The sequence below is a fragment of the Rhinoderma darwinii genome, chromosome 2, assembly GCF_050947455.1.
Source record: "Rhinoderma darwinii isolate aRhiDar2 chromosome 2, aRhiDar2.hap1, whole genome shotgun sequence".
Taxonomy (NCBI): Eukaryota; Metazoa; Chordata; class Amphibia; order Anura; family Rhinodermatidae; genus Rhinoderma; species Rhinoderma darwinii.
Window position 1 is genome coordinate 100,296,081 of NC_134688.1, and position 19,044 is coordinate 100,315,124.

Consider the following 19,044-nt stretch of genomic DNA (forward strand, 5'->3'; position numbering starts at 1 on the left):
GAATAGACTGTCGAGTTTCACATGAAAGCTCTCTTTTTCTAGCCATTTTGAGAGTTTAATCGAACCCACAAATGTAATGCTCCAGATTCTCAACTAGCTCAAAGGAAGGTCAGTTTTATAGCTCCTCTAAACAGCAAAACTGTTTACAGCGGTGCTAACATAATTGCACAAGGGTTTTCAAGTGTTTTCTAATCATCCATTAGCCTTCTAACACAGTTAGCAAACACAATGTACCATTAGAACACTGGAGTGATGGTTGCTGGAAATGGGCCTCTATACACCTATGTAGATATTGCATTAAAAACCAGACGTTTGCAACTAGAATAGACATTTAGCACATTAACAATGTATAGAGTGTAGTACTTCTGATTAATTTAATGTTATCTTCATTGAAAAAAACTGTGCTTTTCTTTCAAAAATAAGGAAATTTCTAAGTGACCCTAAACTTTTGAACGGTAGTGTATATATATATATATATATATATATATATATATATATATATATATATATATATATATAGCAAACATAGAATGGTGACAGCACCCTGCAACACTAATGCCACCTAAACCACTAAATATAAATAAATATGCACTAAAGCTAAATCTACTTACAAATAGGGAGGTTCTTAGTGCACATTTTGATCAAAAAGTGTTAGCCCACCTGCCACGACAAGGCGACCTCTGTAAGGTGGGAACCTACGCTGCACATACACCCAGAACTGGGACTAAGCCTACATATATACCTGGGGATGGTAGGATCCAGCATTGAACTGATTAAAATCACCCAGGGCAGAATGGGAGGAGTGCAAGAACAACAAGTGGAGGCAGTCACTAACCCCACATATATGGATACCATAAGCACAACAAAAATTTTGAACAGCACATTCCAACTAAATGATACAAAATGTATGCAGGTGCAAGAACACCCATGACTGCAGATATACAGCAAACATAGAATGGTGACAGCACCCTGCAACACTAATGCCACCTAAACCACTAAATATAAATAAATATGCACTAAAGCTAAATCTACTTACAAATAGGGAGGTTCTTAGTGCACATTTTGATCAAAAAGTGTTAGCCCACCTGCCACGACAAGGCGACCTCTGTAAGGTGGGAACCTACGCTGCACATACACCCAGAACTGGGACTAAGCCTACATATATATATCTAGTGCCAACATATTCTGCCACTCCTCACAATTGGGGAAATAACAAACAAGTAAAATGAGAAGTAATCAAAACTAATGAACAATGACACAAAAAGAGAGTAGTCCCTGCCCATTAGAGCTTACAATCTAAATGAAGTGGGAGGTCACTCACTAGATACATAGTGTTGGATCACCCCCTTGTGTTGACAAAGGGAATATGAATAAAGCTGCATGACCCAAATTCATTGTTAAAGACTTTTCACTACCTAAAATGTAACAAAAGCAATTTCAAAGAGAATTGTGTAAAGTTGAACTTCTTTAAAATAAAAAATGAATATGGATGCTTGATGCCTTGCTCAGACAATTTTATTATTTGGCACATGTAATGAAATAAAATGAACGGGAAATTGTGAGGACCCCATCCCTAATATCAATAAGTAGCAATATAGTAACTTATTTAATTTAAAGGAACAGTGTCATCACAAATTATTTTTTTATATGTTAAAGATGTTAGTGCTTTATTAAAAACGTTTATATTCATTTGTGTGTTTGTGTTTTACTTTTTCTTATTTTTACACTTTTTCTTCCCTATGGGGGCTGCCATTTTTTGTTCCATTTCTGTCTGTGTCGATTAACGACACATACAGATATGGAATACGGCAGCCACAGTCCCATAGGGACTGCGAACGGCTCCCGTCCCATTGACTTCAGTGTACGGCGTCTGTGTGGGAACTGCGCATGCGCCGCTCCCACACAGTCCAATTCGAAATTGGCGCCGTCCGGCGCCATTTTCCTGTGGACCGGAAGTCGCGACCGGACAGTAATATTACTACTTCCGGTCGCGGCTTCCGGATTTGTGCACTTGGACCAGTGGCAGCAAACGGAGCGGACGGGCCGGAGGGAGCCGCGGCGGCAGGAGCAGGTAAGAGATTTCAATGTATGTTCGTGTTTGTGTGTGTTTACTACTGTATGTCAACCTACTACACTGTGTGTTAGCTCAAAAAATGGCGACACACAGTGTAGGAGGTTACACCGTTCAAACCCCTCGTTTATCCCGGCACTAGCCAGGATAAAGGAGGGGGGGATGCTGAGAGCTCACTAGAGCGAGGGCTTTTTACCCAATTTTGCAAAGCTGCAATTTTGGGAAGAGCTCCATCTAGTGACCAAAAATGGGTAGTATTATAAATTATAATTAATTTATAATATTTCCTAACTCGTGAAAAAAATAAAAAAAATTTGAACAATGTTTAATCACCCACACACTAAATGTTTAATTTAAAAAAAAAAAACATGTTTTTCTGGCAACACATTCCCTTTAAGTTCATAATTCAAGGTCCTTTGACAAGGCATCCAACAAAGCAGAGGATTGGGGTGGAGAAGAGAATTATGATTTGAAAAAAATTGGGTAATAGGTACCGTATATCAGCCACGGCGGAGAAAAAAAAACTCATGGCTGCTCTCGTTGGTAGCATCTTCAATAGAGAACTCATATGTACTGTTGTGATGGCCTTAAAAAATATATTTTTCACAAAAATATGTCTATTTCTTATAGTACTGTCCCTTGGACTTGATGTTGAGTGCATACATACATGTACATAGAATTAATCTTACCACAACTGAGATGCTCATCTTTCTGCCTTGTTCCATGGCTTTTAATGCTTTCTCTCTCCTCCTTATCTTTTCCTGTGTCAGTCCCACGATCCTGCTCATTGTTTCCTTAAAGATGTCCCTGTTGCCATAGTAGATGGGGGAGTTATAAGACAAAATCTTCACGCCTGGGATTTCAAAACACTGTAAACAACAATAGAGACAGAGGGTCTATAAATTTTGGCAGTGGATCCTGGAAGAAGTTTTTTTTTGTTATTTGTCTTAAGAAATCGGAAATTTGTAGCCAAAACATGTGTTATTGGAATCCAAATGCATTATTCCTGTCCTGTCTGATTTATGTATTGCTCTAATTGTGGTTTGGATGGCGTCCTTTTACTTGGGCAGAAGAATATGTTCCTGTATAATTTGGTTGAGGACTATGTGAATATAAAATATAAAAAGTAACTCCATCCAAATACATAATTTCCTCATTACCTTTTACCTACTAGATCCTTGGTTTACTTATGGAGTCATTTATATAAATATTGTCAAGTCTTAGTTAGGCTTGGTTCACAACTCATTCAGGCACTATGTGTGGCATACACGTTTAAACAGCGCAACCAAACGTATGCCAAAGTCGTAGACAACTGTATGCCATTGACTCCCAATGCAAAAAAAGTGTATATCCCTGCATATGCTGCCTACAGTTGTATTGAAAGATGTAGTTGGTTATGCTTTTCAATACAGTTGAGTAGTAGAGTCCACAAAGTGTTTAGAGATCCATGTCTTTATGCGTGGTATGAAATTGGAGACAGGCATTTCCAAGTCATGAGAGGGCATTCTTAAATTGTGACTGAAAATCTTTAAAGAGGAAATCAAGTAAAAAGGTCCTTCTTATGTGTCATAGATACATATGAGATAACATTGGTGACGTCTGATTTTGGACCACCACTGATTTCCAGAATGAAAGAGCTCTATCGAGGATATAAATCCCTTTGACACTGCTAATATATTTGTTTTATACACAAAGAAAGGAGTCATATACTATCACGTTAATGTGATTTATTGAGTAGCACGTAGTACTTACACTATTGCTTCGTCTCCTCCTCTATAGACTTACTTTTCATGCATGTTCCTCTTTTTTGGCAATAATTTTGCCTAAATTAGCGTTCCTGTTTAGGTACCTTATACTCATTTTTTCGTGTGACATTTCATAAATGTAGCTACTCCTGATATAGCGAAATAGCCCTCTGTACATTAGATTTTGTTGCTACTTTTATGTGTTACTGCTCTGTATGTAGCCCATATACAGTTATCTATTCAAATTCTCTATTTTAATAAGTGTTGTTATTTTTAGATTTTAGATTTTTTTCTACTCTTTGAAATATTGGCAATAGTATTCTTTCTAACCTTTCTTTGTGTATAAATATAAATGCGGAGTTTCTATTAAATACTTGGGAGGTGGCTATCCAGATTAATGGACACCTAGCCCACTGGTAACCGTCCTGTGAGACCTATGTTTATGTAGATTTCTTTTAATGGCAGTCTAATACAACATATTCAAGTATACTGAGTAACAGAATTTTCTGATCAGTGTCAAAGGGATGTCAGTGTTCTATAGGACCCTTTCATTTTGGGAATAAATGGTGGTACTTCAGCAATGTGATCTTCTAACATATATCTATGATAAGATCATTTTCAGTGGATTTCCACTTTCTTTACCCATAAAAATGTAGAAGGACCAGCTCTTTGAGAAGACCACGCCTTTATTTAGACCAGATTTTCTATGATAGATTTTAAGTTCCACCACATCCTATATACATAGTCCATCTTCTATCTAGAAGACATTTTTAATGCAATTTTGGATGGTCATCTGAAAGAGACACAGAATGTTTTTAGAAGAGCTTTTAATCACCTGGAAAAAGCGATTCCAAAGAAGGAAGCAAAATGACTCAAAGTGTCACCAAACACTTTGAAACATCTAAATGAAAGAAAGGGCTGCCATTTCACTAATAAGCATTTCCCTGATATTCTAGATGACAACCAGTCTGCTAATTTGGAAAATCTGCTAATGTGGAACTCAATGGAACAGACTGGTACTAGACTACAGGACCTTTACTGTTAGAAAATATCCATGAATTCAAAAAATGTTCTCTATTGATTCAATCTTTAAGGTCCCCCGACAGGAGATCCATGAGAAGTAATTGTTTGTAGGGCAATAAAATTTTATTATTATGGATTTAAACAATTGATTTTGTTTTGTTAATCAATACACCACAATAGTGTTTTCTGCTCTGACCAGGATCAGTTTAAATGATAAAGATTTGTCACTAAATGATTAGCAACAAATGATTAGACACAAATAGCAAAACTAAAATGACTCACTGAAAGGATATGTGTTCTTTTTAGTAAAAATGTCATGTATTAAAGTATGTACCTTGTCATTTTGCTCAATGGGACGGTATATTTCTGTATTGATAGCTCTTCCCAGAACTGAACACTGTGCTCTGAAATGATAAAATAAGCTTAACGTGAATAAACATTATACTTTTGGTTTATAACAAAATAAATATATTAAATAAAGGTAAGAAAGAACTATACATTTATAAAAGAAGCAGGTCCATCAGCAGCACAACGGCAATCCTAAAAGAGGTGAGAAAGAACCTTAGGGTTACAGCAAAAGACCTACTGAAGACTCTACAAACTGCAACAACCTTCAACTGCAAAGGGGAGATCGGCTTCAACTGCAAAGGGGAGACATTTCCTCAACCTGTTGCAGGAAAATTTTATGGGCCAGTTTATGGAAGACCCGACTAGAGGTGAAGCTCTGTTGGATCTGGTCATTTCTAATAATGCAGATCTTGTTGGGAATGTGAACGTTCGTGAAAACCTCGGTAACAGTGATCATAATATAGTTACATTTTACCTATACTGTAAAAAACAAACGCAGGCTGGGAGGGCAAAAACATTTAATTTTAAGAAAGCCAATTTCCCCAGGATGAGGGCTGCAATTCAGGATATGGACTGGGAAGAACTAATGTCAAATAATGGAACAAATGATAAATGGAAGATTTTCAAATCTACTTTCAGTTATTATAGTGCAAAATTTATTCCTATAGGTAACAAGTATAAACGGCTCAAATTAAACCCCACATGGCTTACACCTTCTGTGAAAGGGGCAATACATGACAAAAAAAGGGCATTTAAAAAATGCAAATCTGAGGGTACAGCTGTAGCCTTTGTAAAATATAAAGAGCTTAATAAAATCTGTAAAAATGTAATAAAATTAGCAAAAATACAAAATGAAAGGCAGGTGGCCAAGGATAGTAAAACAAATCCCAAAAAATTCTTCAAGTATATAAATTCTAAAAAGCCAAGGTCTGAACATGTAGGACCCCTAGATAACAGTAATGGGGAGTTGATCACAGGGGATCAAGAGAAGGCAGAGTTACTAAATGGGTTCTTTAGCTCTGTATATACAACTGAAGAAAGAGCAGCTGATGTAGCCGCTGCCAGTGCTGTTAATATATCAGTTGATATACTGAATTGGATGAATGTAGAGATGGTCCAAGCTAAATTAAATAAAATAAATGTGCACAAGGCCCCGGGACCAGATGGGTTACACCCTAGAATTCTTAAAGAGCTTAGTTCAGTTATTTCTGTCCCCCTTTTCATAATATTCAGAGAATCTCTAGTGACTGGTATAGTGCCAAGGGACTGGCGCAGCGCAAATGTGGTGCCTATTTTCAAAAAGGGCTCTAGGTCTTCCCCAGGTAATTATAGACCAGTAAGCTTAACATCCATCGTGGGGAAAATGTTTGAGGGGCTATTGAGGGACTATATACAGGATTATGTGACAATAAATAGCATTATAAGTGACAGCCAGCACGGTTTTACTAAGGACAGAAGTTGTCAAACTAACCTAATCTGTTTTTATGAAGAGGTGAGCAGAAGTCTAGACAGAGGGGCCGCTGTGGATTTAGTGTTTTTGGACTTTGCAAAGGCATTTGACACTGTCCCCCATAGACGCCTAATGGGTAAATTAAGGACTATAGGTTTAGAAAATATAGTTTGTAATTGGATTGAGAATTGGCTCAAGGACCATATCCAGAGAGTTGTGGTCAATGATTCCTTCTCTGAATGGTCACCGGTTATAAGTGGTGTACCCCAGGGTTCAGTGCTGGGACCACTATTATTCAACTTATTTATTAATGATATAGAGGATGGGATTAATAGCACTATTTCTATTTTTGCAGATGACACCAAGCTATGTAATATAGTTCAGACTATGGAAGATGTTCATGAATTGCAGGCAGATTTAAACAAACTAAGTGTTTGGGCGTCCACTTGGCAGATGAAGTTTAATGTAGATAAATGTAAAGTTATGCATCTGCGTACCAACAACCTGCATGCATCATATGTCCTAGGGGGAGCTACACTGGCGGATTCACTTGTTGAGAAGGATCTGGGTGTACTTGTAAATCATAAACTCAATAACAGCATGCAGTGTCAATCAGCTGCTTCAAAGGCCAGCAGGATATTGTCGTGTATTAAAAGAGGCATGGACTCGCGGGACAGGGATGTAATATTACCACTTTACAAAGCATTAGTGAGGCCTCATCTAGAATATGCAGTTCAGTTCTGGGCTCCAGTTCATAGAAAGGATGCCCTGGAGTTGGAAAAAATACAAAGAAGAGCAACGAAGCTAATTAGGGGGATGGAGAATTTAAGTTATGAGGAAAGATTGAAGGAATTAAACCTATTAGCCATGAAAAAAGACGACTAAGGGGGGACATGATTAACTTATATAAATATATTAATGGCACATACAAAAAATATGGTGAAATCCTGTTCCTTGTAAAACCCCCTCAAAAAACAAGGGGGCACTCCCTCCGTCTGGAGAAAAAAAGGTTCAAGCTGCAGAGGCGACAAGGCTTCTTTACCGTGAGAACTGTGAATCTATGGAATAGCCTACCGCAGGAGCTGGTCACAGCAGGGACAGTAGATGGCTTTAAAAAAGGGTTAGATAATTTCCTAGAACAAAAAAATATTAGCTCCTATGTGTAGAAATTTTTCCTTCCCTTTTCCCTTCCCTTGGTTGAACTTGATGGACATGTGTCTTTTTTCAGCCGTACTAACTATGTAACTATGTAACTATGTAACCTCTGTTCATGTGTCCACTATAAGAAAAACAGTGAACCAGAATGATGTTAATGGAACGACACCACAAAGGTAGCCACTGCTGTCCAAAAAAAAACATTGCGATCCGTCTCATCTTTCTGGAGACCACCTGGATGCTCCACAGTTATTCTGGGAAAATGTTCTATGCACAGATTAAACAAAACTGAAACATTTTAGCATAAATGCACAATGTTGTGTTTGAACAAAGAAGAAAACTGCACACCAAAACCTTATCCCATGGTGGAGGGATCCTCATGATTTGGAGCGGCTTTGCTGACTCAGGGCCTGGACGCCTTGCGATCATTTGGGGAACTATAAATTCACAGTTGTATCAAAACATTTCATGAGATAAGGTAAGGGCAGCAGTCCATGACCTCAAGCTGAAGAGACGTTGGGTGATGCAACAAGACAAAGACCCAAAGCACATAAGTAAATCAACAAAAAAATGGTTGAAATAGAAGATTTGTGCTTTGAAATGGTCAAGTCAGAGTCCTCACTTTAACCCTACGGAGATGCTGTGGCAAAACCTAAAGAGAACCGTGCACACAAGGCATTCAAGAAATATTCATGAACTGAAACACATTTGCAGGGAGAAATGGTCCAAAATTCCTCCTTAACGTTGTACAAATCTTATTTGCAGCTATATGAATCACATTTGGTGGAGGTGATCGCTGCTAAAGGGGGTTCTACAGGTTATTAAAATCAGAAGTTCACTTACTTTTTCTCCCTGTACTGTAGATATTTACTCAATGTGCTCAATAAAAGACATGAATAGTAAACTGCTTGTGTGTTATTAGTTTAGTTAAATAGTGTTTGCCGATAATTGTGACTTACAATCCAATTACATTTTATTAGTAATCAATGCAGAAATCCAGGCAATTCCAAAGAGTTTACTTTTTCTCGCAGCTTTATATCTATTTTATTTATGTTTTTTTCATCTTAATAGATCTAAGATTCTGTGCTAATAGTTTCATAATATATCTTTAATGGGGTCGATGCTCTGTTTTTTTTTTATATAATGCTTCAAATTCGTTGCTTCCCTTTATACAACCATAGAGTTAAATGATAAAATTATGACTCCACCACTAGGGGGAGATGAAAAGTGTTCTGAAGACAGATTTATTATTGAGTTCAACTAGAGCTGAATAAATCCATGTTCAGTACTGTATTCAGTACTGCTTCTAGTGGTGGTTACAGGCAGCTAGAATATTATCATTCAACTCTATGGCTGCTTGAAGATTTTGGAGCTCTGTAACATAAATTATCATGAAATTGATCAGCACAGAATAGGTACAATAGGAACACTTCTTTTAGCAAGACATGAAAAAACTAATGATTCCACTTTCATTTTTTTAAGTTTTTTTTTTATATCAAATTTTTTCTATATTGAAGTTACAAAATCATTCCAGAATCATCATTATGTTCAATTTTATAGTAAGTAATATAAATAAATACTTTAAAAGACATAAAGATGTCCTCCTCCTATCCCGCCCCTATCCCCTGTTCAGACAGGGGGAAATTTTTTTAAATTATCATGCAACAGACTGTACCGCATCAAGAGCGCATTGAAAACCGCAATTCTTTATACCAGAATTATATTTTTAAAGAACGTACCTTTGCGTTCTGCAAACTACAGTCATCATAGAGAAAACTACTCCGACAGCAAGGCCCATCTCCACATTGAGAATGACTACTGCCAACCATGTGACCACCCAAACAGACTGGAAAACAGAATCAGATAATGCCATTCTCAATCTGTGTAATTTAATAATTTATTGCAAATGTAACTATGGAGAAGATTTATCAAAACTATTGCCAGTAGGGCAGTTGCCTATAACAGCCTATCAGAACCCAGCTCTCATTTTTTAAAAGGTTCTTTCACAAATTAAAGCTGCATCTGTATTGGTTGCTATGGGTAACTCGACTTCTCCACTTTTCCTTTGCACTAGTTTTGATAAACCTCCCCTTATGTTTTAAACATTGTATGGCAATCTTGTAGCCTGGCAGGAAGGTGTGAGTAGTTCAATTCCTTTGAATGGACTGCTTTATTTTGAAATCATTCCTGATGTTAACAGGAATTATTTTACTACTAACAGTTTCTTATGTAATTGCCTTTCATGCAGTTTTCTTTTATTTGATATAAGTCCAGTCAGTGACACTCTTAAGCCTTCCAGACATTTGATGTACATTTACATCATAGGTAAGAGGGGGGAGTATACATCGCCCCCACGTGGCGTGAATATGGCCCCCAGCTCTGCCATATTACAACTCCTTTTAAGCCGTGGGCTTAAAGAGAACCTTTCACCTGCCCATAGGTGTGCAGCTGAGTGCAGCATGTAATAGACAGGGCTTCACAAACACTGTCTCACTTGACACTTTTTTCCTATCTTCCTCCATTATTTACATATCGGTGCCGCTATATTTGGTGCCCGATATGTAAATAAGCCCCTTAACTGTCAATGGGGCGTTTCTATATAATTAAATGGAAAGGGGGCGTGATCTATTCGCTCTGACACTGTCCAATCAGCTACGGACAGTGTCAGGGCGGCTTGCGCTGTGTTCCCTCCCGCGAGAACATACAGACTGAGAGAGCGCTCTCTGCAGAACCACCAGTCTGTGTGTTCTCGCAGGAAGGAACACAGCGCAAGCCGCCCTGACACTGTCAGTAGCTGATTGGACAGTGTCAGAGCAGAGACATCACGCCCCCTTGCCATTTAGTTAGATAGAAACGCCCTATTGACACTTCAGGGGCTTATTTACACATCGCGCACCAAATATAACGGCACCATTATGTAAATAACGGAGGAAGTAAGAAAAATTATTTCAAGTGAGACAGTGTTTGTGAAGCCCTGCCTAGTACATGGTGCACTCAGCTGCAGATGTATGGGCAGGTGAAAGGTTCTCTTTAAGGCAGGGATTAATAGATGCCAAAAAGCACAATACATTGCAATACATAAGTATTTTGGTGTATTGTGCAAGCACTCAAACGATCGCATGTTCAAGTCCCCTAGTGGGACTAAAAGAAATAAATGTAAAAATGAAATAATAATGTTTGAAGGAATCTAGGAAAGAAAAACTAAAACAACCCCTTTCCCATTTTATTTATCCCGAACGGTGAAATAAAAATTAAAAACACTTGTTTTTATTTTGTAAAAGTAGCCAAATATAAAAAAATATATACTTTTATTTTGCCATTATCATATTGACCCGCAGAATCAAGTTAACATGCTATTTTTACCGCAGTGTGAACGCCTTAAAAATTAAACTCAAGTAACAATGTTTTTTTTTTGCATTCTACTCATCAAATAAATTTTTGCCATTTTGCTAGTACATTATATGATACATTAAATGGTGCCATTAAAAACTACCACTCATCCTGTAAAAAAAATTCCCTCATATGGCTATGTCCACAAAAAAATAAAAAAAGTTATGACTTTTGGAATGCAGGAAGGAAAAAACTAAAATGAAAACACGAAAAATAGCTACAGCAGGAAGGGGTTAATGACAATATGTATAAATCTTATGGAATACTCACAAAGTCCGTTTTGCTGATTTTCCATAATTCTGGAAGCTCCTGGAATTGTAGGAACATCTGCCTGAGGCTCACAACATTTATACAGGCAAGTACTGCCTGGAAAAAAAAAAAATTAATAGCTGGTAAGGAGAGAACCTACAGTATGTCATAGACAACAGGGTAATGTGTTAGAGATACGTCTGTAGACACACGTACGAAGAAAAGATTCATTTTAATTCTATTATTTTCATTATTTTTGATTATTTGTAAAACATTTGTCATCAAAGATGTATGTGTGCTCGAGAAGAAAATGGGGCGCGCATTGAGGCTTTGAGGTATCCTATTGGTCCACAGCCTGCTCAATGTCCGCTCTGTTCATTCTTTGTTTCTGCTTCAATAGCGGCACCATTTTCATCAGTGCCCGTCAGCTGCCTGCCCCAATGGTATCTACAATGATGAGGATTACATATATTTAGGGATGATGGGGATCACATTAGATATCTGAGGTGCGGTCACCTGATTCTATGACCGCACCTCAGATAAAGCAGGTGGGTGGGATAAACTAAATGGGAATGGAGAACTAATGGGGCGGGCCAATAGACACATAGAGGGGCGGAATAATTAGTAAAGAAGAGCCCTGTGTCGTTATGTAGGTCAGTGAGGTATCGACAAAGCACTGTTTGTATACTAACTCTCGTGCACGAGCCTGTGTCGAAAGAAAAACAGACAGATGAAAATCAGGACTTCCGGCAGGGCACAGGTAGGGAGAATAGGAAGGAAAGTGTTCAGATTTAATACAGATTGTATATTAGGATCTTTATTCAATATTTATATAGAGTATTAGTTAAAAAATTTTGTGTCCCTGGAAAACCCCTTTAAGTTCCTCATCAGTGTATAGAGTACCAGTCAAAAGTTTGGACACACCTACTCATAAAAGGTTTAGTCCAAAAGATAATATCCCGCACATCCTCATTCAAAAATGTGAACCTTTTTTCCATCCATTTAAAATCCTAGTCGATATTCCATGTGACACACTTTTCAAGCCGTTGAGGCTCTTAGTCATAGCTTTGCTACATGGGTGGTACTACAATTTTAGAACAAACACTGACCAATCCTAATGACCGGATGGGGTCATCTGTCATAAGCTACATGATGCAATGTATTGGTTATATTGTGGAACAACAAGACAAGATACATGAAGCATACTGGATTATATTAGTAGTCAATCAATAAAGATAAATTAGGTCATGAATATAATTTAAACCCAAAGGAAATCTAGTGTTTAACCTGAAAATCCAGTATGCTATTTTCCAGTCAAACACTAGATTTCCTTAATTATATTCATGACCTAATGTATCATTATTGATTAACTACTAATTGAATCCAGTATGCTTCATGTATCTTGTCTTGTTGTTCCACAAAATAACTGTCTAGTATCATGTCATAAGACCACATCTGGTCGGTCCTTGCTTTTAAATTGTAGTAACACCCATGTAGCAAAGCTATGACTAGGAGACTGAACGTCTTGAAACGCATAAGCGTCACATGGAATATTGATCACTGCATAGTATTTTATTTTATATTTATTTATTATTGCATGCAGCTCCGAGACGAACCACATTGCTAACTATTTTCTTTACAGCTGGGATACAGGACTCAGCTTTTGCTTTGTTTTCTGAGCTGTTGTTCTGAAGTTGCTCTACCATTAAATACTGTACATGTGAGGACATGCTGTATCTCACCTTTTGACTTGTGCTATATTGCCACGACTTGAGTCTACTAGGTCCTTCTGTGCACCCTCCTTTGGTTTGGATGTCGACGCCACAAGACACGGACAGCAGCTGGGCTGAGTTGACTTTTAAATTTGCTTATATATGTTTAAAAAGTAATACAAACTATACAGTGACTCAAAAAAGGTAATACGATTCAAAACTATCTCATGTTTTAGAATCCTCAAAGTAGCCACCATTTGTCTTGATATCAGCCGTGGCATCTCTCAACCAACTTCATGAGGCAGCCACTACGGATGCTTTTCCAACAGTCTTGAAGGAGTTCCCATGTATGCTGAGCACTTGTGGGCGGCTTTTCCTTGACTCTCCGGTCCAACTCATCCTTAACCATCTCTAATGGGTTTAGGCAGGGGCGTAGCTAGGGGGGGGGGCAGGCGGGGCATGTTCCCCGGGCGCAACCCGGTGGTAGGGAAGGGGGGGTGCCGAAGAGCAGCTGATCGCTGCTGATAGGCGCCCCGTATGTCGGACACCTGCAGCAGCTTAGGAAGAGCCAGGACATTACGGCATTCTGACGGGTCTGTGAAGCAGAGAGGAAGTTCCGCCCACACACAGCCCGTCCTGACCTGTGATGCTGTCAGCAAGGAGACATGGTGAGTGTCTGTGTGTGTAGTGTGTGTACAGTGTGTGTCTCTGTGTTTGTATGTGTATATGTTACAGTGTGTGTGTGTGTGTGTGTATGCATGTGTGTGTGTGTGTCTCTGTCTGTCTGTGTCTCTGCATGTGTTTGTCTCTTACATCTACTACATTATCTGTACTCAGAGAGTTATCTCTGTGTTATCTGTGGTGTTACATAGGACTGCAGGTAACATCTACTACATTATCTGTACTGTGTGCTAAATTACAATCTCAGCTCTGCTACACAGTACAGATAATGTAGTAGATGTTACCTGCAGTCCTATGTAACACCACAGATAACACAGTGATAACTCTCTAAATACAGATAGAGGTGTTACCTGCAGTCCTATGTAACAACACAGATAACACAGTGATAACTCTGATTACAGATAATGTAGTAGCTGTTGCCTGCAGTCCTATGTAACATCACAGATAACACATTGTGCTAAATTACAATCTCAGCTCTGCTACAATGTGTTATCTGTGGTGTTACATAGGACTGCAGGTAACACTACTATCTGTATTTAGAGAGTTATCACTGTTATCTGTGGTGTTACATAGGACTGCAGGTAACACGACTATCTGTATTTAGAGAGTTATCACTGTGTTATCTGTGGTGTTACATAGGACTGCAGGTAACACTACTACATTATCAGTACTCAGAGAGTTATCACTGTGTTATCTGTGGTGTTACATAGGACTGCAGGTAACATCTACTGCATTATCTGTACTGTGTATACATGTGCCTGTGTGGGTATACATGGGTCTGTTTGTGAATGTGTCTTTGTGCTTGTATATATGTTCCTTTTATGTATTTGTATATGTTCCGGTCTGTGTATTTATCTGCCTGTGTATATGTGTCTGTACGTCTATATATTTACCTGTATGTATGTATTCCAGAATGTGTGTATGTATATTTGCCTGTATGTCTAAATGTCTGTCTTTATGTATGTACAGGATATATGTTCCAGCGTGTCCATATATGTGGTTAATTTTTGGTTTGTGTAGGGGGCGGCAATAGAGAGTCCCGCACAGGGCGCCATCCAAGCTAAGGCCAGCCCTGGCTGTCACCGACCCTAGTCAGAAGAAACTCCGCCGCTGCCTGCGCCGCATGACGTCCTCGGCTCCTCCGGTAAGTCACACCAGGCAGAGCGGAGAGTGGTAGCGGTAGGCTACCGCTCACCGCTCTGTTTACAGTGTGGCGCTAAGTACAAGGGGGGGAGTGTGGCGCTATTTAAAAGGGGGGGAATGTGGCACTATTTACAAGGGTGGGGGTGTGGCGCTATTTACAAAGGGGCAGCGGGCTGTGTGTGGCACTATCTACAAGGGGGGCTGTGGGGCACTATCTACAAGGGAGGGGAGTGTGCTGCTATTTACAAAGGGGCAGCGGGCTGTGTGTGTTACTATCTACAAGGGGGGGTGTGCTACTATCTACAAGGGGGGAAGCGGGCTGTGTGTGGCACTATCTACAAGGGGGCTGTGTGGCGCTATCTACAGGGGGCTGTGTGTGGCCTCTTTAATTTATTTTCTTTTAATTTATTTTTATGTTAATTACATTCTAGAACTATATCGCTTGTAAAATGTAGAAATGCTTTTATACTCGAGTTACATTAAAGAAATTGTGAAAAAAAAAATGACATCTCATTGATTGGTAGGGAAAGAAAACATGGCGAGGGGGAAGGAGATGTCTGGAAATAAGTTGGGGGGGGGGGGGGGCGCCAATCTGAATCTTTGCCCCGGGTGCAGGAGAACCTAGCTACGCCTCTGGTTTAGGTGAGGGGACTGTGAAAGCTAGGTCATTGGACACAGCACTCCAAGACTCTCCTTTGTTGTCTTGTACCCCTACACGGCATGGAGATCTATTTTGGGTCATTGTCCTGTTAAAAAACAAATATGGCCCAACTAAGCGCAAACCAGATGGAATAGTGTGTCGCTGCAGAATACTGTGGTAGCAGTACTGGATAAGTTTACCTTCAATTCAGTAAAAATTCGATAACAGTGCCCCAAGCAAAGAATCCCCACACCATCGTGCCTACTTGTCCATGCTTTAAAGTGGGAACCACACATCCTGACATCATCCATTCACCTTCTCATTGTCTAACAAAGACAAGGTGGATAGAGCAAAAAATATTGCACATTTTTTCCACTGGGCTGATGGCGACTGCCTGTGTTCCTTGGCCCATATCTCTTCTTCTCATTTGTCTCCCTCAGTAAAGGTTTTCTTGTAGAAATTCTGAGGTTGGTGGCTGGAATATACTTGTCCTGTTCAGTAAAGGTAGCTCTTGGTCTGCCTTTCCTCTGGCGATCCTCTTTAGAACCTGTTTCATCATAACGCTTAATGGTTATTGCCACTGCACTTTGAAAGTTCTTGCAATTTTCCAGATTTAGGCCCCACGCAATTACGGACCCATTAATTTCTATCGACAACAGACACCTTCCCGTATATTTGCGGGAAGGTGTCCGGGCTGTAGAAAGCCTCCGCAAAAGATAGGACATGTCCTATCTTTTGCTTTTTCCAGACCATGTTCCCATACTTTATATGAGAGCACGGGCTGAAAATGTCGGTGGCTGCCCGTGGCCGCAAGCATCCGGCCATGCCCATAATAGCGGAATGTAATTATGGGCACGGCCATGTGCATGAGGCCTTACTGACCTGCATTTCTTACAGTAATGTTGACTTGTCTTTTTTATTTGCTTAGTTGAGCTGTTCTAGCCATATTGTGGACTACTACAAACAAAAGACCCAGATGGGTCTTTTTAATCTGATCTGCCTTGCTGACACTGCAGATTTGCATTAGGCATGAATGAAGAAAGACATTTCACAAATTAACTTCAGGTGACAAAAACGTATTATATGTGCCTCAAAAATGAAGATGGAATAATTGAGGTTCAACATTTTTTACCTCTAAATGTCACTGAAGTTCAAAATGAAATAGGTGAATAGGTGAATTCCCCCCCAAAATGTATTAAACATTATCCTTACAAAACCTATTCATACAAAAGCATCAAATACAATATTTATATTTGTGTAAAAAATTACTTTAAAAATTTAAGCCGTAAGCCTCTGAATCAAGAGAAACCAGATTTCAGACAGGTATGTCCAAGTTTCTGACTGGTACTGCACTATTAGGAGTTGTACACAGAATTACACAAATGAACACGTCACATAAATGATCCAATGTCTCCCTCTGCCTGTCACTTCATTTATGTCGGTCTTACCTTTGGTAAATAGTTGAAGAGTGGACCAACCCACATCAAGACAACGAGCACCACACTGCTGGTAAAGAACCCGGAAAGCTAAAAATTTATAAAAAAAATGTTTATTGGATGTACTTTTAGTACAAATAAAAGAAAACATTTAACCCCAATATTTAATTCCACTAAAAGTCACAACACATGGTTCAGGACCATGAAATATGGAGATTTATTTTTTTAACAGAGACTGTAAACATGGTAGATTCATGAAATGTATTTATACGGTCATAAAAATGTTGACTATGTCGCTTTTCGACCTATTAGGGCATATGGATGTCATATAAGGGAAGGGCACTACTCGGGACCTTCTCTTTGTGCCAGAGTGGAGAGCTGCTCACTAAATGGCCTCCATGTAATATTACATTTCTCCTTTGGTGTATAAAAAGGAATGTCTGTTTGCTGGGGGCCTCAGAAATCGGACCCACAGAGATCAGTTGATTACCATGGTGGCTCCCATATTAAAGGGGTTCTCTGTGATAAGACAATTCTGATGAGATACTATTTTGTTAGGGAAAGAAGACAGAGGTAACCACCAGCTCTCCGGACCTTGCCAACATCGTCCTTCCTGTTGGCTTGACTTTTACTTATAAATAAGAAGACATGTATAGAAAAATGTGTATTACATTGAATGGGCAGTAATGGAAATAGAATCACACATATTTTACCTATAATGTAAGGCACTAGAAATAAAAGACAGTTTATTCAGCGCAAATGTGGAGACTGTGAGGAGGGATGAGCCTTAAACACAACCTGATTTAGCAGTATATTACCCAATTTACAAGTGTGCTTGAAGAGTATTTTATATATATATATATATATATATATATATATATATATATATATATATATATATATAGGAGTATGTTATAATTCCGGAAAACCCTGATCATATCATTAATACAAAATAGTGTTTGATAATTTATAGGGATATAGCAAATGATGGGAGCAGCAGGTTGGATCTTTATATGTTGGTGTATATAGAGCAATGCTCTTAGTAATGACCAAATGCAAAGATTTCAGTGAGGTTTTCCGTGGGGCGCAATCGATTTAACACAATAATTGAAACTTGAACTAGATGTTTTATTACAAGACGTATGAAAGCCATTTACGGATACATGTTGTATGGATGCCTGCTATGGGCCCATGCTGTACCTTTGCGTGCCTCCGATTTTATACAGAGCCACACAGAGGTTTGTTTCTCACAGATTAGATATTATTTGTGAGAACAAAAGTTGTAGCATGTGATTTTACAGAAAACAAGATGCCTCGGTGGACCATTTGTTGGCCAATACTCACCATATGTTGGAACCTGGAATACCTACATATTCATTATACAGGCCAACAATGTGTTATTGGTGGGGTTGCAACCCCCACTGATCAGCAGGACGATGAGGCTGCGTCAGGCACAGCGGCACATCCTGAGAATAGGCCATCAATATACATTTCTGGAAAACACCTTTTAATTATGAGGTTTCCAGCACATATCAAATTGTTGACCATATTATGTTAGATGGATCCCCGTTAACATTATACCTGTACAAAATCTATTGAGCCATGCTGTACTTCCATATGCCTATGATTGCATATTGAGGTTTTATGTCATATGAATCTAACAGGAAAAAAAAGTGTCATGATCCATTGGATGCTGTATTACGGAGGTATTATTTTTGGAGGAGGCACCATACAGCAACCATGTTCTTGAAATTCATCAATTCAAAGATGATGGTAATTAGTGGCGTAACGATCACAGGTGCAGGGGGTGTGACCACGACCAGACCTGGAAGGGAAGGGGGCCCGCCGCGGATCCCCAGACATCTGCTCCGCTGCATACAAGGTCCTGACCCCGGGCAGTGGTCTGATTTGGGGGGAGTCTGATCAGGGAGGGAGGCTGGCTTGGGGCCCGCAGTCCCAGGATACTCCCCTGATGCTAATGATCTAATTGTATTTTGCAAT

The 19,044-nt window shown here is 39.1% G+C and overlaps 1 protein-coding gene across 1 annotated transcript in view; it reads right to left on the reverse strand.

Annotated features, from left to right (window-relative positions):
• The window catches only part of LOC142740736 (solute carrier family 26 member 10-like), a 64,619-nt gene that overhangs the window by 12,410 nt on the left and 33,165 nt on the right, over positions 1-19,044 (reverse strand). Inside the window, exons 9-13 of the mRNA XM_075850160.1 lie at positions 17,056-17,133; positions 11,453-11,548; positions 9,532-9,638; positions 5,174-5,243; positions 2,761-2,940 (exon numbers count right to left, since the gene is read on the reverse strand). Coding sequence (XP_075706275.1) covers positions 2,761-2,940; positions 5,174-5,243; positions 9,532-9,638; positions 11,453-11,548; positions 17,056-17,133 — 531 coding nt within the window. The remainder of the gene's footprint in view (positions 1-2,760; positions 2,941-5,173; positions 5,244-9,531; positions 9,639-11,452; positions 11,549-17,055; positions 17,134-19,044) is intronic.